This window comes from Phragmites australis, chromosome 20 (genome assembly GCF_958298935.1).
Source record: "Phragmites australis chromosome 20, lpPhrAust1.1, whole genome shotgun sequence".
Lineage (NCBI taxonomy): Eukaryota > Viridiplantae > Streptophyta > Magnoliopsida > Poales > Poaceae > Phragmites > Phragmites australis.
The window spans coordinates 18195608-18221328 of NC_084940.1; the positions used below are offsets into that span (position 1 = coordinate 18195608).

At 44.0% G+C, this 25721-nt stretch overlaps 2 protein-coding genes across 3 annotated transcripts; both read left to right on the forward strand.

Moving 5' to 3' along the window:
* Nucleotides 1-7307: 7307 nt before the first annotated feature.
* LOC133901371 (serine/threonine-protein phosphatase 7 long form homolog) lies at nt 7308-8948 on the forward strand. The gene is made up of 3 exons (XM_062342731.1): nt 7308-7485; nt 7565-7905; nt 7982-8948. Exons 1-3 carry the CDS (start codon nt 7402-7404, stop codon nt 8760-8762), a joined length of 1206 nt encoding a protein of 401 aa, XP_062198715.1. The 5' UTR covers nt 7308-7401; the 3' UTR covers nt 8763-8948.
* A 6299-nt stretch (nt 8949-15247) lies between these two features.
* On the forward strand, nt 15248-25642 carry LOC133901372 (protein NOI4-like). Of its 2 annotated transcripts, none has more exons than XM_062342733.1 (3): nt 15248-15420; nt 16487-16681; nt 25111-25642. In XM_062342733.1, the coding sequence occupies exons 1-3, from the start codon at nt 15412-15414 to the stop codon at nt 25159-25161; spliced, it is 255 nt and encodes an 84-aa protein (XP_062198717.1). In that variant the 5' UTR covers nt 15248-15411; the 3' UTR covers nt 25162-25642. The 2 variants fall into 2 exon arrangements, with proteins under 2 accessions (XP_062198717.1, XP_062198716.1); XM_062342732.1 differs by having other exon boundaries at nt 15261-15420; nt 25108-25642.
* The last annotated feature ends 79 nt before the right edge of the window (nt 25643-25721 follow it).

Consider the following 25721-nt stretch of genomic DNA (forward strand, 5'->3'; position numbering starts at 1 on the left):
AGGGCCCACCGGGCAGCCACTGAACAGCCCGACATGCCCGCTCGGTCTTGTATGCCTGACACAGCAGGGCGGCAGGCGAGGCGCCTCGAGCTTCGCGATGCTATCCCGAGGCGCACCGGATGTCCCGCGATATGACCCACGCATGAAATGTCCCCACACTTCCCTGCCAGGCTGTGGCAGAGACTGACAACGAGTGTGGCAGGAGCAGTTGGAGGTGACAGGCCACGCACCGTCTTAAATGCAGCATCGGGTCTTTCACCGGTTGACACCTCACCGCTAGACCTCTGTAGGGGCCACCGGCGAAAGACTTCTTAGGCCGTCGGGGAACCGAGTGCTCGGGGGTCACTGTTCACAGCCCCGAGCACTCTCTTCCGGATATGCCCTTTCTTGGTCCTCAGGGAACCGAGTGCTCGGAGGCCACTGTTCATGGCTCCGAGCACTCTCTCCCGGAATTGGCTGTTCGGGTCTTCGGGGAACCGAGTGCTCGGGGGCCACTGTTCACGGCCCCGAGCACTCTCCTCCGGAACTAATTTCCTTGGGTCCTCGGGGTACTCGGGTGCTCGGGGGCTACTGTTCGCAGCCCCGAGCACCCCCTTCCCGGTACTTAGCTTTTCTGGTCGTCAGGGGACTTGAGTGCCTGGAGGCCACTGTTCATGGCCCCGAGCACTCTCTTTCCGGCACTTGGTCTTCTCGGGTCATCGGGGATCTCGGGTACTCGGGGACCACTGTTTATGGCCCCGAGCACCCTCTCCCGGGACTTAGTCTTCTCGCACCTCGTGGAAGTGATCCCGTGGGAGGGCGCCACGTGGCACACTGCTGATCTAGATTCGGGACTTGGGGACCCATAGTTCCTGTGTCACCAACAGGGCCACAAGCTTACTAGGACATTGAGCTAACCAAGCTCAACAATGGCCACCACCACTACTAGAGGCAATGGTCGAGCTTTGGTCATTTTTGGCTTATGCATGTTATCCTACGCGGTAGAGGAGGTCAAGGTGATGCTCTAGGTTCAAGATCCCCACCCCAAAAACCGCCAAAATCATCGTCGGAGAGATCCCTTGTGAAGATCAAAACTTCTGACTGCATCCAGAAGTTTCGCCCTTCAACCGGAAGTTTTGTATTAATCCGAGTTAAGCCTCCCTAGAACCTTTGTCCGGAATCACACCCGGAAGTTCCGGCCACCTAGAAGTTCCGACTTTAATCCGGAACTTCTGGGTTAATAGAACTTGCTGACCCAAAAGCCCTATTCGGAAACCACCCGTAAGTTCTGACCTTAACCTGTAACTTTCGGAAACTGTTTATCAAACATTTTTCCTTTATTTGTTTACTTTACTGCTAGCTTGTATATTTCGTAGTTAATTCATATGAGCTTCAAAAATCATGAGACTAGTTGTGTTAGTTTTGTATGAGTACGTACATGTTAAAAATGTTGAAACTCAAGAAATACTTTCTGATAATGAATTAATTAATGAAATATGTTTCATCTTTATTAAATCACATTTAATTAATGCAATGTCCTAAAATTATGGAACCACTTGGACAATTCATATTTTGATTAGTGTTATTTAGTAAAAATATACTTTGGTATGGAAGTGCTGTTAAATTGTTGAAGTTCATTTAATCGTTGTAGCTAGTTTAATTAAGGTCTATTTTGAACAGTCATTAAGTAAATCAATTATGCCATGAGCTTTCACATTCCAATTCAGATGATGCTTATAGCATATATTATTGACCCTCATTCATGCTCATCGTATTAATACAAAACTTCCGGTTGAAAGCCTGTGCATGTCGTGCATGTTTAGCAAGTTTGTGTCAGGAATCGGGTAGCACCTATCTTGTTGCATTTATCCCTATCTTGTTATTGATGATCCCCAACCTTATAACCTTAACATAACACTATTGTTGTCTAACTTAAAACTATCCAAAATTCTTAGCAATGCTTAGCTCCTTGATAGAAGTCGAGCGATGGTTCGACCATCGTTCATAAGCTTAGGATCTATTTATTGTTCATAAAGATAATGATGATTTTGGTTTGTATGAGTTGTGAGGATGAGACGAGATGTGGGTGGTGCTAGGTATAGGTCAGGAGAGGAACCTGGATGTCATAGACTGCTTGCATCGATTAAGCATTATCCGTTGTTGCAGTGGGCTTTAACACTTTTGCATACTTACCATGTATCCAGCTATGGGACGGATGAGCTGAATACCTTTGTAGCTGTGATCCTTTGGTGTGCGAATCTATGGTGTTGTGAGCGTAATAGGATTGTAGAGGCATCTAGTTTGCTCGGAGGGTAGTTATAGATGACCTCCACACCTATAGGCGCATGTTCAAATGGTTGGAGCTTATTAGGAAAGGATGCCACAAGTACCGTCTTGTGTGGATTTTAGTAGGTCGCACAAGTCAAATGGTCTTCGTTTCATGTGGGTAAGGATGTACCCCTGCAGGGTGTAAGAATAATTTGAATTGCCATGCTCTCAGTCGTGAGCATGCCTATGTCCATTTGCCTCATCATAGAGTTCTAAATGTAGTTATGATTGTATGAAAGGAAGTGGATAGAGATAGTTGATGATGAATTGTCATGGTTCAAGTTACATATATGCTTATGTTGATGATCTCAAAATAGGAGGGTACTTGTGGTTAAATGTAGATGCTCATAGATTTGAGTCAATTTCTACTTTTGCATATAAATTCACTTAACATTATTGCCGATTCTTTGCTAATTTATCCAGATACATAATCCTTAGAGTCGAGTTATTATATATAACCATTATGGATTAAGTTTTGCGAGTACCTTCGTACTCACGCTGCTTATTTTGCTTTTCAGTGGAGTTAGGTGCCAGCTACTTGAATCCCACCAAAAGTGGTGTGGTGGCGAGCAGTCGCTATATTCCTTTTAACCCCGGTTGGTTGCCTTGTGGGCAAATGACGCCACCGATCTTTATTTTCTTTAGATGTTTTTCACTGTGATTTATGTATATTTATGCTAGATAACATTAATCTTTGTTTAGTTCATCAATTTGTAGTCTTATTTAAGCGTAATGTTATGATATATATGTTGGTAGAGATATGTGTAGATAATAGTTCTCCTAGGAATTATCAAAACACACATATCGGGACTGTCGGGATTGGATTCATTTTAATCATTAGTGGCTATGATTGTCATAGTGAAATGTGGGTTAGCACATAGTATGTTGAGAGACGGACGCTTGCTAGCTCTCATCTTATTAAATGATCATCCTAATGATTAATTCAAATCAAATTTGGACAGGTCCTCACAAGTCATGTGGGTAAAGATGTAACCCCTGCAGGGTGTAAGATCAATTTAAATTATCGTACTCTCGGTTATGAGCATGTTTATATCTATCTGTATCAATCGTAGAGTTTCGATGCTGGGATGTTTGTGGTATGTTAGGAAGTGACTAGTGTTGGTTATGTTGAAAAGAGTATGATTAGGTGATGAATATGTTTATGGTTATGATCTCATGATAAGAAGATACTAGTTGTTAAGTTGTAGATGCTCACACACTTTAGTCGATAAAATTTACGTATAAATTCATTTAACTTTGTGGCCGATTCTTTGCTACGTATCTTTAAATGCATAATCCTTAGAGTCGAGTTATTATATGTATATAAAATAAATCTTGCGAGTACCTTCGTACTCACCTTGCTTTTGTTGAATTTTGTAGGTAAGGAAGAAGTAGTGTATGATTACTTTATATCTGCTGATGTCGATGATAGACAAGAGTAGTATGGGGTATCCGTGTTGTTTTTGGGTGGTGCCTCAGGGCAAATGACGTCACCTATCTTTTGTTATTTATAAACTTTAATTCTGCTGCGTAGTAACTCTAACTAGTTAGGAGATGAAACCATTATATTTTGCTCTCCTAGCATTTGTTGTACTGTAAATTATTGAACTTGTTATAACTTTGCGTGTGTTCCAATCTTTGGTATAAACATATACCCATGTGTGTTCCAATCTTTGGTATAAACACATACCAGGATTATCGGAATTGGATTCGAGTTAATTATTGTTGGTTTTAACCGTTATGGTGAAATATGAGTTAGCATGTGACATGTTGAAAGATGGGCGTGTGCTACCACTTATCTTATTAAATAATTGTTTTGATGATTAATCTAAATACAATTTAGACGGTTCTTCACACTTATCTAATTCAGCTTAGTCAATGTGATGCAGCTCAACGTTACAAATGGTTTTCAGAATCTTGTTGTTGGATGAATTTGGCTTCCCGGTGGAATCTCAACTTGTACTTGCTGCTGCGGCTGAGGTTGCCTCGAGCTCGAGGGCCCCTGCTCGGAATCGGAGACAGGACTGAAGAAGAAAGCAATGACAGGTGGGGCCATATCGTAAGGGAGAGGACAGAGAATAATCTACCACGTAGCCTTCCTTGCTGAGACAGCGCCTTGCCGTAGCATATGTCGTGGTCCACGGTGGCAAAACCACCTTCAGAACTGCCCCAGTGCATTATTTACACGGTATTGAATACTTAAAGCTGAACATCAAGTTTTATAGCTCGGGGGGGGGGGGGGGGTAAAGTAGATGAACCGTGATAGTTGTAGGATTAAATAGACTTATTTCTCTTTAGAAAGGCTTGCGAATTAGATGTTAATTATTGAAATCTCCTTGGAAACACTGCTAAGTTATTTACAATTTCACTTTGGACTTAAATGACACGTTTTTTTTTTTAACTTAGTGCTTTGGACCCTAGACTGAGCTGTTTCCTTTTCGAGAACACGCTATACATTGCATGTCATTCATTAAGGAGAGGAGAAAGGGTTACATGTGAGTTATAGACATGATCTATAGTTATAACTATTATAGGTGGATTCAGCCCAAATTGTTATGAGAGTCCCTTTCTTCTTCTTCCCTTCTTCTTTTCTTATCTTTTTTAAGTCTTTTCTTCTTCTTCCCTTCTTCTCTTCTTATCTTTTTTTCCTCTCTATGCCAAAAAAAAAAATGAGAGGAGAGGTTGAGGGCTTCCAAGTACACCCTGAGGGTCGGAGGCTTAGAGCTTCTGCGCCCTGCAGACACGACCGTTGATGAACTGAACCAACCACCGAGCGAATGTCATGCCGCTGAGCCCTGCAGACACGACCGTTCCGCTCGAGCCAAATCGATCGCAGGCACAAAATGCTGAGGGAGTTGCATCCTTTCTGTTTCTCTCTCTGCAGGCACTCGGTCTCTGGATGGAGAGCCACCAGCCATGGATCGTTTCATCCTATTGTTCATAAAGAGTGTGTTTGATCCTTCAAATATGGTTTATAATCTGACTAAACGAAATTATATTTATTGAAAGGAAGATTGCTTGATTGTTTGTATATATTTGGATATGCTGAGCTGAGTTTTTATTTGGTTGATCGAATCTGAGGTTATACAAGCGGATACGAGAGTTGAGATTGTGATTGTTTGTTCACATGAAGATGATTTTGTGATATTGATAAATAAATCTGTTTGTACGAGTAAATATAAAAATCTATATTCGTCGAATTAGACTGTAATAGTGGATACGAACAACCAAACACGTTTATCTCTGATATAATACATATCCACTAGATCAGACTAGAACAAATTTAAGCAACTAAAAACACCTAAACACTTAGAATGGATTAGACGTGGTTCTACGGTGCAGTAACCGGTCGACCAAACACACTCAAATCACACATGAGCATGAAGCGCGAGCCACACACGACCATCTTGGATTTTGATGGTGCCAGGAGCGAGTCACACAAGAGAGCACTGCACGGGCCATTTGTTGTGGATTTTTTATATTTTAATTTTTTTTAAAAACATATTCTATAATTAAATCTCTACAAAAATAATTTATAAAAATGAGTTCATTTGCACAACATTATGATATTATCGCCGTGGTTGAATAGTACAGTACCGTGACATTTAGCATCATGCTACTGATATTATATTTTGGATTAAAAATCATACGTGGTAGCTATCACGACGTCAATTGTCATGACGTTGTAAAATCTATTTTTTATATTGTTTCTCCGTAAATCTATACTTAGAGAAAGTTTTTATAAAGAGGCAAATTCTAAAAATTCCACGCCATTTGTTGGAGAAAGCCAGGTATGCAGATTGCGAGGTATACATACGTACCCGAGGCACATCATTTCCAGACTGAGCCGTGAGCTGAGCTGGGTTTCTTGCAGGCTGCTAGGCAAATTTGGAAATTTAGATAATATACGCGACTGTATTTGCGAAATTAGACAATATGTTGGCGTATTTGCAAATCTAGCACTCGTATTTGGTATCTCAAATTCCGAAATTTGGATTTCGGTAACTGAAATTCTGAAAACACCCTGTATTCGGCTGTATTCGGCAACTGAGGTGCCGAATAGGCCGTATTCGGCACCTCAGTTGCCGAATACAGCCGGCCGGCATCCCATCTTCTTTTTGCCGCGTCACATCAATCATTGTCACGTCACGTCGTTCGTTTTTTGCATCCCGTGAGTTCGGCCGGCCGGTGAATTATTGATGCAGGATGCATGCACGTTGGCTTGCGGAGAGCTAAATAAATTGAGGTCGCGAAGAAGAGAGCAGCAGCAGAGCAGAGAAGGGAGCAAGGAATGCGAGGAGCGGCAGAGGAGCAGCATCTCGAGTAGAGAAAGCAGCAGAAGAGGAGCAACGCGAGCAGCAGAAAAGGAGCAACGCGAGCAGCAGCAGCGGCAGTTTAATACTTCGAGATTACTCACTTTCGTGCCGGTTAGTTATTAGATTACCTATTTAATACTTAGGTTAGTAATAATATTTAGAGTAATTAGCTTATTTGGTTAGTCAGTTTCGAAATAGATTAGTTCTTTCGGAAGTAGATTGTTTAATCCGTTCAATTACATTTATTTAATTATATTAGTTTATTTAATTAGAGTACTTAGATTATACAAATTAGATTATTTAATTACGTTATTATATTACTTAGATTATTTAATTAGAGTACTTAGTTTATTTAATTAGAGTACTTAGATTATTCTAATTAGATTATTTAATTACGTTATTATATTACTTAGATTATCTAATTAGGGTACTTAGTTTATTTAATTAGAGTACTTAGATTATACAAATTAGATAATTTAATTACGTTATTATATTACTTAGATTATCTAATTAGAGTACTTAGTTTATTTAATTAGAGTACTCAGATTATTCTAATTAGATTATTTAATTACGTTATTATATTACTTAGATTATTTAGTTAGGATACTTAGTTTATTTAATTAGAGTTTTGAGATTATACAAATTAGATTATTTAATTACGTTATTATATTACTTAGATTATTTAATTAGAGTACTTAGTTTATTTAATTAGAGTACTTAGATTATTCTAATCTGTTGTTCACCTATTTGTTGAACCATGAAGCCTTAAATCATTATCATGGCTCATGGTGATCTTTCCGAGCTTCTTCAGCAGCGGTACGACGAGAACCATAGGGGAAGGATGATATTCACAGGACAGCAGGTACCACGTTTATATGTGCTATTTTATTGCCACGATAATTTCGAACTAACTCTGTACATGTATTGGATAACTCATGCAGTTGGGTCCGTTACGAGCCCGGAGTGTGCACAAGATTAAGGAGTTGGACCCTCGATTCCACGAGCCACTCGCACGGGCGGGACTACTACCTTTCGCTCTCATGATGGCCGGAGCTCCCATGGAGGTCGGCAGTAGGACACCTCTGCCGGCGATTGATGAGGCACTGCTCACAGGTCTCGTCGACCGGTGGCGTCCTGAGACGCACACGTTCCACTTTCCTTTTGGCGAGATGGCTGTAACATTGAGGGACGTGGCCATGCTGACCGGGCTACCAATCAGGGGCGCCCCGTTAATAGTTTCGCGACCCGCAAGGGAGGAGTGGAAGGGTTATGTTGCGGATAGGTAATTATTTGTTATGTAATGCACTTCAAATATTATAGTGCTATTAAAGCTTCATCTGACCATCTGCATCTTATAGGTTTGGTGTGCAATACGACGGGAAGGATGCTGGCCTCTCCATGTCCTGGGTTCATGGGCTCCCACAGTTCGGTCCATGCCCACTGGATGCGGACGAGGCTACACTTATGCAGCACTATGAGGTGTACTTGTACATCCTGCTCGGAGGCATCATGTTCTGTAATACAGCAGGCGATTATGTCGTCCCCCATATTGTATGGTTAGCAGCCCACCTCACGTCACATCCTTTTGAGCCTACATCTTACAGTTGGGGATCTGCAGTGTTGGCTGCAACCTACAGAGGTTTGTGTGATGCAACCCAGCGAATAAAGAGGAAGGCAACTATTACAGGGTGCCTACACCTCTTACAGCTATGGAGTTGGGAATACCTCCCGGTTTCCAGACCTTGGGTGCTCAAGTGCTACTACCCAGTCCACATCTCTGATGGTATTGCCGATGACATAAGGCCAACGATGGGGTATCGGTGGATTCATGCCAGGCTAAGATGGAGTCAGCAGCAAGACCATGGTAACTACTCCAGGGTGATCAGTGACCTGGACGTCCTCAGCGCTGATCTAGTGGAGTGGGATCCATGGCGTATGGCACGAGTAGAAGAAATTGCAGATGGTGGACTCATCGCATCCTCTTGTAGCCGTGACGCAGACTTATGGTTGACCACATGCTTCTTGTTGTACATGAACTACGTAGAAGTATATTCTCCAGAATGTGTACAGAGGCAGTTCGGGTATCGACAAGTGGTGCCAGTACCACCACCACGAGACGCCGGACGGGCGCACGAGTAAGTGTGTTATTGTATGTTGCCTTAGTACATTGGTTATCCATGTTAACAAATTATAACTGTTTATGTCACGTACAGGAGGAGCTCACAGGGGGGTGGAGGCATGCAGAACTGGGCATCCAAGAATGCCGACTACATACGGAGGTGGACAGAGTCAGCTGCGGTGGATGTCATCATTACTACTGGACAATACGACGAGGCCACGTACTGGGACTACCTTGTTTGGTACCGTCCGCGCACGCGTGCCACCTTACTCAGCGGACCTGTACAGCCGGGCCCCAGACCCTTCCCCGAGGATCGTGCCCGCCTACTTCATGTTGTAGTAAGTGATGCGTTACTTATAATAGTTTTCTTTGGAAAATCTCTATATTACTGACATGTCCCTCATCTTATACAGACTGAAGAGGCGTATGAGATGCATACGCAAGCGGATCAAGCTTGTGGGGAACCAAGCAGGTCATCATCGCAGAGGGATCGTAACCCTCTCCGGGAGTACATGAGGACAAGAGGATCCCGCTTCCTAAACGCTATACGTGGTCTAGGTGGGTGTACCCCGCAATGGAGGGGGTACGACCAACATGCCATGGACCCGTCTCGTGCCTCCCACAGCAGACGGTCATCCAGTGCTCGTGAGGAACCCGTCCGGTCAGAATCACAACATACATCTTCAGCTTCGGCGCGTCATGTCTCATGTTCCGGTGCTGAGGCCGAGGAGTACACGCAGCCTCCTGCGCCCGAGCAGGTTACGCTGGGTTCACTAGCACCTCCGGCTACGATGACACCTCCGGCTGCAGCATCTACTCATCAGGAGGACATCATTGACTACACGCAGCAGACCCCTTGCTGGAGCGACCCTAATGCTTTTGACTGGGGTGCTGCAATGCATGCGACCGCCACCTTCACTGATCTACTCGGCGGAAAGTCCTCCCATGATCTCAATGAACCTGGAAGTTCACATTGGTACCAGCATGGCGAGCCTTTGGCACACTGGACTCCATCGGAGCACGTTCTAGGGCCGTCCACACTTCCGCACGAGGATCCTTCGGCATGGTACATGCAGGGCCGAGTAAGCGGGGCGGGATACACGTTCGGTGGGGTTCCCACAGGGCAGGCAGATGATGATGAAGATGACCAAGGGCACGCAAGGCAGGGGCCTGCGCAGGCTGCTGGGATGAGAGCCACACACCCGCCAGACGCTTACACTCATGGAGATTGTGTGAGGCATCGTCGCCGTTGAGTAGCCAGGACAAATTGTCATGACACATGTATTATTGATTTTAATGTCGAGGTCATCCCTATTATGTCTTATTCACTGTATTGTTAATTTAAGAAATTCTCAGTACAGAGGAAACAATAGTAGTTGTAAAGCATAAGTAGCATGGAACCCGGTACAGAGGTTACACATAAAGAGTGAACAACAACAAATATTAGCATGTACGATACGCCTAAAGAACATAATAACATGCCTTAAGGGAATAAAATATATAGGGTTACAATAGATGCTTAGGGCAAAGGAAAGTGGCGACGCAAATTAGGATAAGAATTCCAGGTGCGATGGTCAAAGCTATCCGGGTAAGATGGTTGTCGTCTCCGAGGTGGTTCTGGGAAGTTGTAAAAATGAGTACGAGCAAATCCATCATCATTTTCAGGGTCATCGGTGTCCTCCAGAGATGGAAGCCTCGGAGGGCGGGGTCATTGTGGCATGAAATCGTCGTCATCGTCATCATCTTGAGGTTTCTCCGAGGTGGTACCACGTCCTATTTCCCTATCAGTTGTATGGCATCTCGATGTTGTGCGTGAACGTCCTCTTGCAGTGTTCCTAGAACTTTCTCCTGTATTTCTGTTCGAACGTCTAGGCATGGGGGGCATGAAATCGTCATCGTCTTCGTCCTCGTCATTATCTGGATGATTCGTAGAGGTCGCCTCTGTACCCCTTTGATTCGCTGACTGTCGTCGTCTTCTACGCGAACCAGGCATCACACCCCCGCCGAAGAGCATATACATCGTCAAGAAGTGTGAGATTTCTTTGTTGATCAACTGTTCGTCTTTCGGGAAAGCCTGACGCAGAAGAGGACCGTTCGAATCAATGGAAATAAGATAAGTAGGGTGACCAAATGTTTATATGACATACCTGAATATGGGATGCATACTGGTCCGGCGACATTACTATCGTTCTTTGCCTCCTAGAGAAACCTATCACAGAAGGATGGTCGGCCAGTTCGCGGACCCTCAGATACATTTGACGCCGGTGATACAAGAGGGCCCTAAGGTCCTCGGTGGTTACACATTGGAGCGGCGCGGTTAACCTAGAACATATGGGTCTTGCATGCAATTTCGCCACGGCTTGGATTATGTTGTTCTCCTTTAAGGGATCATCGTTTCCTTCACGCACAACCTGTAAGGAGGCATTAAGTGCTATAGCGATCGTTGAAGGTGTCCATGGAAAGCCTGTACTAGAGGATCCCGCCATAGATTTCTTGCTCACTGACTACCTACGCTCTGTCTCTGCATCAAAACACGGATCCATGAATATTTAAGAAACACGAAATAAATAAATAAAATTACATTTACAATACAATGGTCACTTCTTGTCTAAAGGGGTACAGTGCAAACCACATAATGCATAATAAGTAGTACAACTAACAGGTGAATAACATTTTACAATACAAAGTCTCTAAGACAGTTCAGTTCGACAGTAGGCTGATAGTTTACTGACGGGTCGGGCAAGTCCTCCTGTCATGGCCAGGTTGTTTGCAAAGTTTGCACCTGCGAAGGCCATCAACAGCATCTGCTTCATCCATGTCACCTTGCAGCCTCGTAGATCTAGGCCTTCCAGGATCTGTGCGTCGTGCTCGTGGATAAGGTACCCACTTAGGGCCCTCGATCGATTTGTAGTTGGTTCCGATGTTAAAGGACCGCATCTTTGGAAGCCATGTGCTCCTCAATGCATCGATCGTGAAGTACGGTGATACGTATTGTGATCCGTCATTGCCACCTATGTCCCTGCAAGCGGCTAAGACATGCGAGCACGGGATATGGTGCAGTTTTGGCTTATTGCATGTGCACTTCACCTTGTTAGGTCCAAGTTGACATTGCTGCACGGTGTCCCCGACGCTATACCCTGAAGCATACCTACGGTGGCACATGACATCAAAGTCATTGTTGGCCAAGTCGTAGATCCTCGACCGATGAAAGTGTGCCTTGCTCCTCCTTCTTGATATGATTTGCTCCACCTTAGGTGCAAACCGTGTGCTGCACTTCATAGCAGCATTACCACGGTCTCGAAAGTAGTCCACCGTTCTGTAGAATGTGAGCTCAATAATGGCACACAACAGGAGGCCCCGTACTCCCTTTAGATATTGTTGAACGCCTCCGCTATGTTCGTTGTCATGATGGAGTACCTAACATGGGATACAATAATTTTAGAATGGCTATTTGCATAAGAATCGGTACAATATGATCATTACAATTCTATGCGCTAACCTGGCACCATGAGTGTCATGGATAAGGGCCCAACGCTCCGCCGGCTTCCCCGCTATCCACTGGCTAAATGTACCACGTGAACGACTAACGATAGTTTGGCCCCCAACCATTTGCGCCCGCAGTTGATCCTCCCCTGCTTGCTGGTCTGCCATCATCTTGCGAGTGGTCTCATTTAACTCTCTCCATATCTCGTTGAACTTCGCCTGCTGGTTCTGAAGACATAGCCCTTTGAATCTCTTTACAAGCGACTTGCTGCGGTACCTTGTGTACAGGTTCGCGCCCAAGTGTCGCATGCACCATCTTCTCTCCACATCAGGCTATGCAATGGAGCAGTTTGTGCTATCATGCAGCATGTCCAACGCATGCAGAAGACCCTTGTTGCGGTCTGAGATGACGCAAACTCGTTCCCTATTTCCCACGACACGTGTCCTTACCAAGGTGAGGAACCACAGCCAACTATCATTGTTTTCACTCTCAACCATTGCAAAGGCGAGAGGAATGATCTGATTATTTGCATCCGCCGCCATTGCTGTCATAAGGGTACCATGGAACTTGCCGCTTAGAAATGTGGCATCCACGCATACAACCGGCCTGCAATGCCTGAATGCTTCGATGCATTGTCCAAAGGACCAGAATAACCTAATGAGGTATCGGTCAATGGTGCTATATGACCCATCATCTAGCCTGATCGGCTCATCCGCCATGGCCCACTGAGTCCCTGGATTCGTCATGGCAATCTTCTGCAGCAGTCTCGGAGCATTGTTGTATGACTCTTCGAAGCTTCCAAACAACATCTTCAACGCCTTCTGCTTCGCTCACCACGCGGTGTGGTAATTGATAAGCATGCCAGTCTTAGTGTGCACCTCCCCCATAATCGATTTTGGCGACAAACAAATTTATGTGCCAATAAGCGTGATGAGGAGTTGGGCTACGAACCTCGCATCAACGGCGTGGCTCACATTCCTAATAGCCTCTTCGCTGCATGTATGTGGGGTGTGTCTACTGATCACAAAATAGTTCTCATATTTCGGCTGATGTGCTCGTACGAAGTAAGGGCAATTCGGGTGCTTGGTACACCTGACCTCATACTCCGTAGGGTTAGACCGGGCGCACTTGTGGTCCCTTCTTGTTATTACAGCATAGTTGCTAATAAAGTGGATGACCTCCCCTCTGTTACGAAACTGTTGCCCGACCTGAATGTTGCTATTCTGGTATCCCCAGTTAGATAAGGTGTTATACTCAACGACGACACACTCCAGGAGCCTAGTACCACGAAAGTACTGGATCGCCGGGACCGGGTCATCATTGTCAGCAGCTTCTTCATCCCCGCTACCACCGTCTTCATTATCCATGCATCCTGCATCGACCTCACAAGGGTCCACTCTACCTCCCTCTCTACTGGAACTGCTCTCCCCGACATGCCCTCCATCCTCTTCATGCATCACCTGCTGGCCTGAGCCTTCCACAGTGGTCAATGCATCACCTTGCACCAGTCGTGACACTATGTTTACGTATACCGCCATATCAAAGTTCTCCTCCAATGCCTTGCGTGAGTACAAAGCCCATGCGTTGTTCCTACTCATCTCAAACAACGTATGGACAACGACCGAGCTATTTGGAACAAGCTGCGGCCGTACACCCTCTAAGACAATAGTATGGGACTGCTGGTTCACACGCAAAAGGCGCATAATATGTGATTTCAGGCCATCTAGATCAATAGGTACCTCAACCGAACTCTCTATGTGCTGGCAGTTCTGAATTGTTACAAGTCTCCCGTGCAAAACTGTGAGACGTTCTCCATAATAAATATGGAAAATCATACCGTATCTCCTAAATAAATGTACATGTAATAAATAATAAGTACAAAAATAATACTAATTAAATAGTGCAATATACAACTAATATGCATTTTTGTTGCTACTGGACACTATCTTCTACGGTTCTACCAAACATAAGTGATTAAACTAATTACCTAGATTAAATCACGTAAATTCATGTTACTATATTAAGTAAAGAATCTAATCACACTTACTAATAAAAATTATATAACCCAACTAAATCAATAATTTAAATACTCTAATTTATCAAAATAATATAATTAATCAAATGTACTTGAATGAATTTAACAATATACTGACGAAAGGACTAATATACTTCTGAACGAACTAAGAAAAATCTAATTACAATTACTGATTAACTACGTAATCTAAGAACTTACCTTAAGAAATTGAGCGCGGCTGCTGCTCGCGTTGATCCTCTCCGGCTGCCCCCTCTGCTCGAGCTGCTTCTCCTAGCGTTGCTCCGCTGCTGCTCTCTTCTCTCCACTGCTGCTCTCTTTTCTTCTCCCTTCTCTCCTTTGCTGCTCTCTTCTCTTCTCCCTTCTCTCCTTTGCTACTCTCTTCTCTTCTCCCTTCTCTTCTTTGCTGCTCTCTTCTCCCGTCTCCTTTCTCTCTTCTGCGAGCCAGGGCTTTTTATTAAGCGCAAAAGCAGCATCCCGCTGGCACGCACACACGGAAAGCATCGACACGACGCGAAAGTGACATGATGCACTGAATTCGGCAACTGAGGTGCCGAATACAGCCGAATACAGGGTGTATTCGGCAACTGAGGTGCCGAATATGGCCCACAGTGCCGTATTCGGCACCTCAGTTGCCGAATTCAGTGGGCCCCTGTGTTTTCGGAATTTCAGTTACCGAAATCCAAATTTCGGAATTTGAGATACCGAATACGAGTGCTAGATTTGCAAATACGTCGATATGTTATCTAATTTCGCAAATACGGTCACGTATGTTGTCTAAATTTCTAAATTTGCCGTGGAGTCCTGCAGTCCAACGGACACAAGTCACCAACCATCCTTGGATTCAGCTCCGCTCTGCTGCTTTCTTCTTTTGTCTTGTCCAGTCGACCACGAGTGAGTGAGCCATGACAGCCAGACTACAGGCAGCACCCAACCCGGACCAAATTGATGCCACGCAGCTACTAATTTAGTACTGTAATAATTTGACACCAACCCAATTTAATTAGCACTCACTCTTCTCCCCTAATAATCAACAAATCAATCAATCAATCAAAACCGATTCCTCTCCCCTCCCCTCTCTTCCCCTTCCCTTGTGGTGCGCCTCCTCTCCTCCAATCCCTACCTCAACCGAAGAGGAAGAAAAAGAATCGCCATGGCGGCGGTAAGGTTCTTGGCTTCCCTCCTTCCATCCCGATGTCCAACCGCACATGTCCCTCTTGCCCGATAGTTCTTGGGGCTGAACCTGGAGCTGTTGTTCCTGGCTCGTTTGATCTGCGGGGTGGGCCGTGGCGGCAGCGGAGGGGGTTGCCGTTCGATCGCCGGCGGGCCGTGGGCTCCGGGAGGATAGGGTTTCGTGGGGTGTTTGCCCGTTTGGGATTGGTGGTGCCGCCGTCTCTTTGGCTTTTGCTTTAGGTTCTTAAGTGTTGAGTAGTGCGGTTTCTTGCTGTTGCTTGACGCTGGGTTGGGGCCAGCTGAGCATCTAGATTCGTGGGCGAGCAAGGTTCTTTTGTGCTGTTGCTACGATTGGGCGATCGGTGGCCTGTACCAATGGAATTACGGTTTCCAGTCCGTAGCTGTGTAGACTGCTTCGCTGCCTGCCATTAAGCTTATTGATGAGTGGTCCTGCGGGTTCACAAGTCAGAGAGGAGTGCTGGATTGATGCTCGATGACCTGATATGTAGGTTATGCGCCCAGCGTTAGTTCTCGGATGGACTCCCGCTCCTGTATGACTTTTGTGTTGATGGATCTTTTGGTTCTAAGAGCTGCTTTTGCCAGTTGAAGGGAAGAATTTTTATTGGTTATCAACATCTTGATGGGGGTTTTGGTTTGTAGAGTAGGTTTGTTGGTCGCCAGGAGGGACATCCCGTTGTTAGCTCTGCTGCATTTGGTGGGTACTGTTTTGTAGAACAAACAGCGCTTGTTTATCTGTCTCCTGAATTGGACTATGCTGTTGCTATATTTAGTTAAGGACATGCAATTCAAGCGGATAGCTTTTGTTACTAGTTTAACATCTAGGCTGCCTGTTGTATATTAGTGTGAAGCTGCAATTGTCCTTCCACTGCTTATATTTTGTTTGCATGAATTAATAACTTATGGTCATTTTTACACCAAACAATTGCATTTCTAATGCTTAATTGCATATTCCCTCCTGTCTTGACCAATGTGCATTCAGGTCCGATTAACACAGTGATGCCTGACAAGAGTTTTTTTTTCTTGAACTCATATAGGAAAAAGGAAGTCCGCTTCCGAAGTTTGGAGAATGGGATGTCAATGATCCCGCCTCAGCTGAGGGATTCACCGTAATCTTCAACAAAGCCAGAGATGAGAAGAAGACTGGTGGCAACTCACAGGGACAAGATGTGCCCACAAAACCTTCACAGCCATCCGGGCAAGGGTTGTATGCAGCAAAGGGGAACAGTTCTGTAAGCACCCTGTCCTTTCCATTTGGGTGTCCCATTTTCTTGGGCTTTTTAGCACTTTTCATAATTAAGCAATAGTTTCTGGTGGCCTAGAATAATAACATGGAGTTCCAAACTTCCTATCAAGAGGGATATACTCATTTACTGGTCCTGCTGTGCTGTCCAATTATTTTCTACATTCTTTTTTCGTTTGAAAGAACTTCATTGTGATCCAAATCTGACCATGAATTTACCATATACTGTTGCATCCATAGTTGTTCACATTATGAGTTGTAACACACCCTTCTGTCATTTCTTATATGTGGTGGTTTGAGCCATTGAGACTTCTGTAATATTAATATATGGGACTGTCTATCTGTCTGTCGATAGATTTTGGGGCTTAAAATCTGTCAGATTTTGAGCCAATGAACTATTGCCATGTTAGTTGCCTGTTTTTTGGTCAAATAAGCCCAACAACTATGAAGCAGCCTCACGGCCGCAAACGAAGCTGCACAAATGAAATGGGTCCAACAAACAAGGCCCAAAACCCGCAACCGTTCTCAGACTGCAGAGGCCCAAAACTAATCAAATAGGCCTTGGACTAGGCCCATGGGCCTGACAATTAAAGCCCCCCCCCCCACACCCATCCAACTATAGTATCAACTTGAAATAGAATAAAGAACTTATTTTACAAGACATCACACCAATAAAAAAGATTTGATCCTCGTATTGGTTTTGCATCAGAGTTCAACAATTGGCTACTTCTTTTCCAATTGGAGTTCAAAAGTGCCCTGGTGCAAGAAGAACAAATATACAGTCAGCAACCTTGCAACAATCACATGTAATGCATGTACCGAGAGAGATACAAAGTGAAAGATAAAGATAGAGAGAGAAATAGAGACAAAATGGGAGAGAGAGAAATTAAGAGGGAGAGATAGAAATACATAATGAGATAGAGAGATAGAGTAAGATACAGATAGAAAAATAGAAAAAAAGAGAGCAGATAGAAATACAGAAAGAGAGAGACCAGGAGAGAGAGAGAGAGAGATAAAAAGAGAGAAAATCTTAGAGAGAGAGAAATAGAAAAAGACACGCACATAGAGAGAGAAAAAATAAATAGATGAAGAGAGAGAAAGCGAGAAATAAATGGACAAAGGGATACTTATTAGAGAGTGATAGAGCAAGAGAGAAATAAAAAGATAAAAGAGAAAATAAAGATAGAGATAGAGCTAGAAAAAGATATTTAGAGAGATAGAGATAAAGAAAGAGATAGAGACAGAGACAGAGAGGCAATGGACAGAGATAGAGATAGAAAGATGAAGAGATACACAGAATGGTATAGGATGGGCTAATAGAGCTAATTTCACCAAAATGTTGTGGTATGTGTGGAGCTCATGGATCTTACATGCTTTTTGCATTTGAGCTGTAAACATTTTCAGCCAAGGTGGTGAAAAAAAACACGCCGGACATTCATATGGCTGAATTCAGGTAATTTTGGTTCAAACGTTAAAGTTTAATATAATGAGCACATACATGTTCATATAGGAAATTCAAAAAATCATCGATATGTCACCGAAGTACAGAATACAAAGAGATGAACATAAAATAGTGTATCAGGGATTTCAGAGCATTTGAACAATCCGATATGTCGACCGACAATGTTTAAAATTAACTAATCAAATAACAGTAGACAAATTCATAAGGGGATTAGAAAATGTAACCCCCATTAAACAGGCAATCAAAAACATACATATGGAATGAGGAACCTAAAGAGCATGCAAAGCACAGATCATCACTCACCGGGAAATGCTCGATCAAAAGCAACATAACTGCAGCAATGGCTCATGAAAGCACCAAAAACCTGCAGGAAGAACAATGTGCGGCTGAATGCTAGCGATTAATGATGTTATACACACGCACATTATTTCACAACATCTAGGATGGACTATTTCTAAAGTCAGATAGCAATTACTACTAGATGTTTGTTTTTGGTTTGCATTATGCACTTATAGTATTCAGGTTTTAGGGCTACTTTTCAGGGCAATATAAGCCTAAAGTACCATTAGGATACATGAACAGGTGAAAGAACATACAAAGAAAATATGGGCGGCATTATTTGATACCTAATCTGGTGAATAGTTTAGGTTATTTCGCTAATTTGGCACTCAGGTTGTTATTACAGATTGTATCATGCTCTCTCTAACATATGGCAATATTGTTTAAAGTTGTCAGCTTCTACAAATTGTTATTCGATAAACTATATATCATTACAGGTATTATAAGGGGGCATTGCTCCACTTCCCTTGTTATTCTTTATTCACCCTAGTCCTAAGGTTCAAACATTCTCTGTTGGGATGTTGGTTTCCTCATACTTATGTCAAGTGACCAACAAGACAATACTTGTAGTTCTTTGGGTTCCTGTCGTACTTTCTGTAAAATTAAAGTGGAGATCCTGAGTACTCAGCACACCTCGAAATCACATTGTTCAGAAGTAGATTACCGGTCTCTGGATGGGCTTCTCTCAAAGCAGGCATGTAAATTGCAGGAAGAACTGGAAAAGTAACAAAATGAGGGAAAAAATGGATCCAGCACAAATCTTCATGAAACTGAGAAGTGTTACTCACCCAAACTGATCTGCACTAGTCAATTCCTCCACTAGGCTCCTCTGTTTCCAACATGAGCCAACCCTAGGGAACAAAAAGATCCGCATGTTGAACAAATAGACACAACGAAATAATTAAGGGATCCAATAATCAGAACAAATCACGCGCAAGAATCATATGAAGTTAACGAACTGCAGAAACACAACCTAGATTCCTCTCTCCCTCGGTTCCTCACTCGCAATCAAACCCTAACCAACAGGAACAACAAAAATACGCAGGGGAATGAACAAATCACCGTAGGGTTGCAGAAGGGTGGATCGCGATGAGTGGGAAGGGAATGGAGAACAGTCGCTGTTTCGAGGTAGGGGGGAGAGAGAAGAGAGACTGATTGCTGCTGGAGTTAAGAGGGATGGAAATGAAAAGGCACGCAGATCGAGGAATCAAAACAAATACGGCTAGATAGGAGGTGGTATATTAGCCCTATATAAGGTGGGGACCCAGACCCCCGAAAAGGACAACTCAAGCTAGATCAAGACATACACATGTCAACGCAAGCACCAAGACCATAGCATAGGAGATACTCGGCTATTTCAAACCTAGATTAGTCTAGATCCAATCTACTCTCTGTAATAGTCTAGCCACCTTGCTTATACTTGAGTTGATCAATATACTGCAGCAACATCCAAATAGGACGTAGGGTATTACTCCTTTCGGAAGTCCGAACCTGTCTACATCGCATGTCTTGTTTCGTGCTCGATCCCTGATCTCGAAGGTACCCCAGTCAATTATGGATATATTGTCAGGAACAAATTTTCGACAGTTGGCATGTTAGGTAGGGGTCTTCATTTGCTTTCAGGATCGATCATGTCTCGAGTGTATGTTCGCACTGGATTCTCTGATGACGGTTTATAGTCTATGAATCGCCTCTAGCCGGATCGGTGATAACATTCGGAACTATGGTTTTCCGTTGGAACAATTAGGGTGGACTGATTCATACTGGTATTCTCGAGTTCATCCCATTGGACGCATATCACGAGGTAGGGCACCTCGAGTGGGATCCTATGGAGCCTAGCGTTCTACAATTCATGGACACTGACAACGGTGGTGAAGGTCACGAGAGTGGCGATAACGGCTCCATCAATAGTTAGAGCAGCCGAACAGATTGATTCGTGTTCATAGCAAGAGGAGTCACTGACGCATTCCCAGACCTGACCACAGAAGATCTGAACGCCATGGTAAGCAATGGTGCCGGAATTCCTGAGGATCCAGCAGTAGTAGCCGCCACCCACGGTATCGGCGTGGCTGGAAATATACACCAGAGACGTCTCCTGCTGGAGCCTTGCGTGCCCCTGATACCACTCATCATCGACGAGCCGTAGAGATTCCAGTGAACCCTAATATTTGACGATGACTTGTCGAGCAAACACCTAGTCGGGTGATGCCCCCACCAGCAGCAGTTCTCACATCGAGGAACGAACTCCCTCAGGACAGCCATCACGTAGCCAAGCCTTGGCAGTGATGCTTTCAGTACTCCAGAGGCTAATGTCCTGGGAGCTCATCTGATTCTAAGATCACTTCCTGATTTGGATCGGTGAATCCCTTAACCTCTATGGTTAATCAGGTCAAGACTTTACTCGATGCGGTACAAATCCAAGCTGCTCGAGTAAACAATCCTATTGACTCTAGGCACCGCAGCTGGTAAGTTGCCAGTTCAAGGAGCCACGGTCATGGACGCTCTCGAGTGGAGGGGTCTCAAGTAGGAAGCTCGGGAGGTTGACCTCAAGTACAACCTTGTAGGTCGAACTGCAACTCCCCCCTCCATGGGCGTAGGAATCAGGAGGACTTAAGGAATCGCATTCCAAACGATCGGCACGATCTACAGAGAGTGATTGACAACCATCGTGAAGAACTCCGTGAGGATGATTGCCATTACAATGAACATAGATCTCCAGGATGGAACGGTCGATGTGACTCCCCTGTTCTATGGAACAGGCGTGATAGTTCTTCCCCATCTCCTCCTTAAGAATTCGACAGAGGCTCTGAAGCTTTCGTACATGAGCTTCGATCGATACGATGGCCTGAGAAGTTCAAAGGAGGCTCGATCCGGAAGTACGACATGAAGCTTAACCCTAACGAGTTGTTACAGATCTATACTTGCGAAGTCTTGGTTGCTTAACCTGCCGCCTAATTCAATTCGTTAATGGGCCGAGCTGAGGGCTCAATTCATTGCAAATTTCCTGGGTATGTTCGAGCGCTCGGAGACGGAAGACGATCTTCATCAACTGACTCAAGGTAGGGATGAATCTCTTTGAGACTTCATTTGCAGGTTCAATGACAGGCGTAATACGATCCCAGACATCTCCGACCAGTCATTTATCATCGCCTTCAAGCGGGGCGTTAAAGACACGGATCTGGTCGGGGAGCTGGCTACCTGGAAGATTTAGATGGTTAAGGAGCTTTTCGAATTGGTCAACAAGTACGCATAGCGTGCCGAAGCCCAGGTACACGTTAAGAATTCTTACTTTGGCAAGGACAAGCCTGAGTCCTCGAAGGATGAGAGTAAGAAGAATATATTTGGTGACAAGCGTAAAAGCCCAAACACGACTATAGTTGCGGTCGATAGGAGTAAGTCACGCAACACCGGAGATAACAAAGACCTAAGCCGAGATGGTGGAAAGTGGTGTCCCGTCCATCGGACCAACTAACACGACTTTGTCGAATGCCACGTTATTAAATAGAAGGTCGATGATAAGCTCAAGGCCGCCGTCACTGAGTACCACAGCAAACAGGCCAAGCCAGACGCTAAAGGTGACGAGCCCAAATTCTACAAGCCCGATCAAAGTTTGGCATACATCTTTAGAGGATCCGCCACGTATGAGTCCAAGAAGCAGTACAAAGTGGTCGATCGAGATGTCAACTTGGCTCTGACCGGGCCTACTCGATACCTCAAATGGTCGGATGTTCCGGTCACCTTTAATTAAGTCGACCACCCAGTCGCGGTTCTACACCTTGGTTGATATCCGGTTGTGGTCCAACCGACTATCCTCAACATCAAAGTGTCTCGAACCTTGGTTGACGTGGGTAGTTTGCTTAACCTCATCTTTGCTAAAATCTTAGACAAGATGGGGATCGAAAGGTCGGAGCTAGGGGGTCTGCTCCCACAATTACTTAAGATCCTTCTTCCGCCTCTCATTCGAGTGCCTTGAGGAGTCAGAAAAGAGTTAAACCCTTCCACGGCATAACTCCCAACTCATCAACCATGCCTCTTGGTCAGATCGAGTTGCTAGTCACGTTCGGTGCATCTGACAACTTTCGCACGGAGAAGCTAACTTTCAATATTGCGGACTTCGAGACGACGTATAATGTAATCCTAGGCTGACTAATGTTGGTTAAGTTCATGGCCGTGGCGTATTATGCATACCAGACACTCAAAATTCCTAGTCCTAAAGGGGTCATAACAGTAAAAGGGGATCAATGTGCAGTAGTCAAATGCGACAAGCAGAGCCTGGATATGGTCAAACACTTCCGCCAAGCGGCAATCATTTCTAAAGGTGCAGACTCCAAGCCATTATTGAGGTTAAGGACTCCAAGCTCGTAAGTCTTGCTCACACTTCCAAGTTTGATAAGGTTGACAAGGGAGATTCCAACGATGGTGCTAAGGACAAGAAGATTGATGTAGGTGTTAAAGGAAATACCTCTCGACCTGTCTAAACTGGCCAAGACTGTCAAGATAGGGGTTGATCTTAATCCCAAATAGGAACTCGAGTTTATCACTTTCTTTCGGGCAAACTAAGATGTATTTGCATGCTAACCGTCTAATATGTCCGGAGTTCCTAAGGAGGTGATTGAGTATCCACTAGCTGTAAAACCCGATGTCAAACCTGTGGTGCAGAAACAGCGAAGATTTGCAAAGGATAGGAAGGAAGCTATCTAGGAGGAGGTCGATAAACTCTTAAAGGTGGGCTTTATTCGAGAGGTCGTCATCTTACATGGCTCACAAATCCCGTCCTCATCAAGAAGGCCAATGTCAGGTGGAGAATGTGTGTCAACTTTATCGACCTCAACAAAACCTGTCCCAATGATCCTTTTTCTCTTCCTCGTATCGACCAAATCGTTAATTCTATGGCGGGTTGTGCCTAGCTATGTTTTCTAGATGTCTATTCAGGGTATCACCAAATTAGCATAGGGTAGAGGATGATGAGAAAACTGCTTACAGCTCTAGACCAGGCACAATGTTTAAGCTTACATCGACGATAGTGTAGTTAAGTCTAGAACTAAAGGCGCATTGATAACGATCTCAAGGAAACATTCGAAAACCTCAGGAAGTATCGTATGATGCTTAACCTTGAGAAGTGCACGTTCGGCGTTCTGTCCGGCAAGCTTCTTGCTTCCTGTTGTCAAGTCAAGGGATTGAGGCCAATCCACGCAAAATTGAGGCTATCGACCAAATGCGGACATCTCGAACACTGAAGTAAGTTCAAGAATTAACATGATGCATAACCGCCCTTAGTCGATTTATCTCTAGGATAGGTGAGCGAGGGATGCCTTTCTTTAAGCTGCTGAAGAAACACGACCAGTTCGAGTAGACAGAAGAAGCGGAGAGCATTTTCAAGGATTTAAAAAGGTATTTATTGTTTTCATTAATTCTAACACCGTCTAACGAAAAGGAGGATCTATTTTTGTACATTGCATCAACCCCACAAGTTGTAAGCACGGTCCTGGTGGTCGAGTTGCGGTACTTAATACACCTGGAAACATAGAAGGTGTATACTAGGAATGTCTCAATTGGTTACCTAACTCGAGTACGACTAGTATCTTGGCCGGATCTATTTGCTTTGTCTTAGCAGATAAGATGAAGGACTGCCTATCGATTACAGTTGGATAGGAGATGGTATATCAGTCCTATATAAGATGGAGACTCGGACCCCCGAAAAGGACAATTCAGGCTAGATCAAGACATACACATCTCGACGCAAGCACCAAGACCCTAACATAGGAGATACTCGGCAACTTCAATCCTAAATTAGCTTAGATCCGATCTACTCTCTGTAATAGGTCTAGACACATTGCTTGCACTCGAGTTGATCAATATACTACAGCAACATCCAAACATGACATAGGGTATTACTCCTTCCGGAAGTTCGAACTTGTCTACATTGCGTGTCTTGTTTCATGCTTGATCACTGATCTTAAAGGTACTTTAGTCAATTACGGACATATTGTTAGAAACGAACCTTCGACAAAACCAAACCCGGTAATGCTAAATATTCATCAGGTTTCAATCAAGCTTAGCACAACTTTCAAAGCAAATCAAAGAGTCACAAATTAGACATATTTGGAGTGGGAAATTTGGCAACAGATAAATAGCAAATCTCTCAATATATTTTCATTGCTGACCGTAAGGCTCTATTTTGTTTATCGATGAGGATTGATGGGCACATAATGCTACTAACAGTTGAAAAACATTAGTTTAACTTGCTGGAAATGTGTGGCAAATCATAAACGAGCTAGCATATATAGTTGCAATAATTCAACTTGTTAAAGCATATTTCAACTACTATGTGCACCCCCCCCCCCTACAGGCAGAAAGGTTTTAACCAAAGCCATGTCTACCTGTTACCACTTTATCAGCGGCCATCGCTGTAGCTAGATTAATGCTAAGCGTGGTCATGGCATTGGCATCTACACTTGTCAATAGGAAAGTCGGTGGGTATCAGTGGATGGTTGCTGAACTAGTGTGTAGGTGTGTGTATGACATGATTATTACTAATGGTAGCTCTTGCATAACTATTTAAGAAAATATTGCCTTGGTAAGATGTTTTCATCACGATCTATTTTTGTTCGCAGAAGAAATGGTTCTGCTGCTTGCAACCAACTGCAGCTGAATCTCGAAGGTCATGAGCTCAAGTGGATTGTGGAACTGAACTATGGCGACCTTGCTAAATTCTGAAAAGATTCCACAATATCCATGGAAATATGTTTGTGAGAGTTTTTACAGTTATGTGGTGATTGGTGAAGATGTTATGGGGAAACAAGTAATGCTACGGGTCTGGTGTGTACATTCTTTACAACGTATATATGTGGGTGAACATTGGTGGTGTATATGTAATGCATAAAGTTGTGTTTGGTCAATTGACTTGATCTTGAAAGTTCCTTGTTCAGAAAGTGGAAAAGAAAGGCAAAAGCTACACCGAAGGGCCTTTCAAGTTGGATGTGCATGTGATTCCTTGCAGTCTGTTGACCTCTGCTACTTTCCTCAACAGGTGGACTACGAGTTTTGCTTCCTGTGCACATGTACAATGTTAACTTGGGGGGTAGTTCTCTGAATTCATTGGTAATCTATTTGGCTAGCGCAAGATTTCAACCTTGCATGGTTTATGTATCTTAGTGTGCAATTGTTTGCTAAGTTGGGCATTGCTTTTTCATATTCCTTGGATTATGAATTTCGTTTAATGATTTCG

Excerpts from the sequence above, each read along its gene's own strand:
- LOC133901371 (XM_062342731.1), top strand. The coding sequence starts at position 7,402 with ATGGCTCATGGTGATCTTTCCGAGCTTCTTCAGCAGCGGTACGACGAG. Across the intron at positions 7,486-7,564 it reads TGATATTCACAGGACAGCAG|TTGGGTCCGTTACGAGCCCG; the intron begins GTACCACGTTTA and ends TAACTCATGCAG. Across the intron at positions 7,906-7,981 it reads AAGGGTTATGTTGCGGATAG|GTTTGGTGTGCAATACGACG; the intron begins GTAATTATTTGT and ends TGCATCTTATAG.
- LOC133901372 (XM_062342732.1), top strand. Across the intron at positions 16,682-25,107 it reads CAGCAAAGGGGAACAGTTCT|AAGAAATGGTTCTGCTGCTT; the intron begins GTAAGCACCCTG and ends TTTTGTTCGCAG.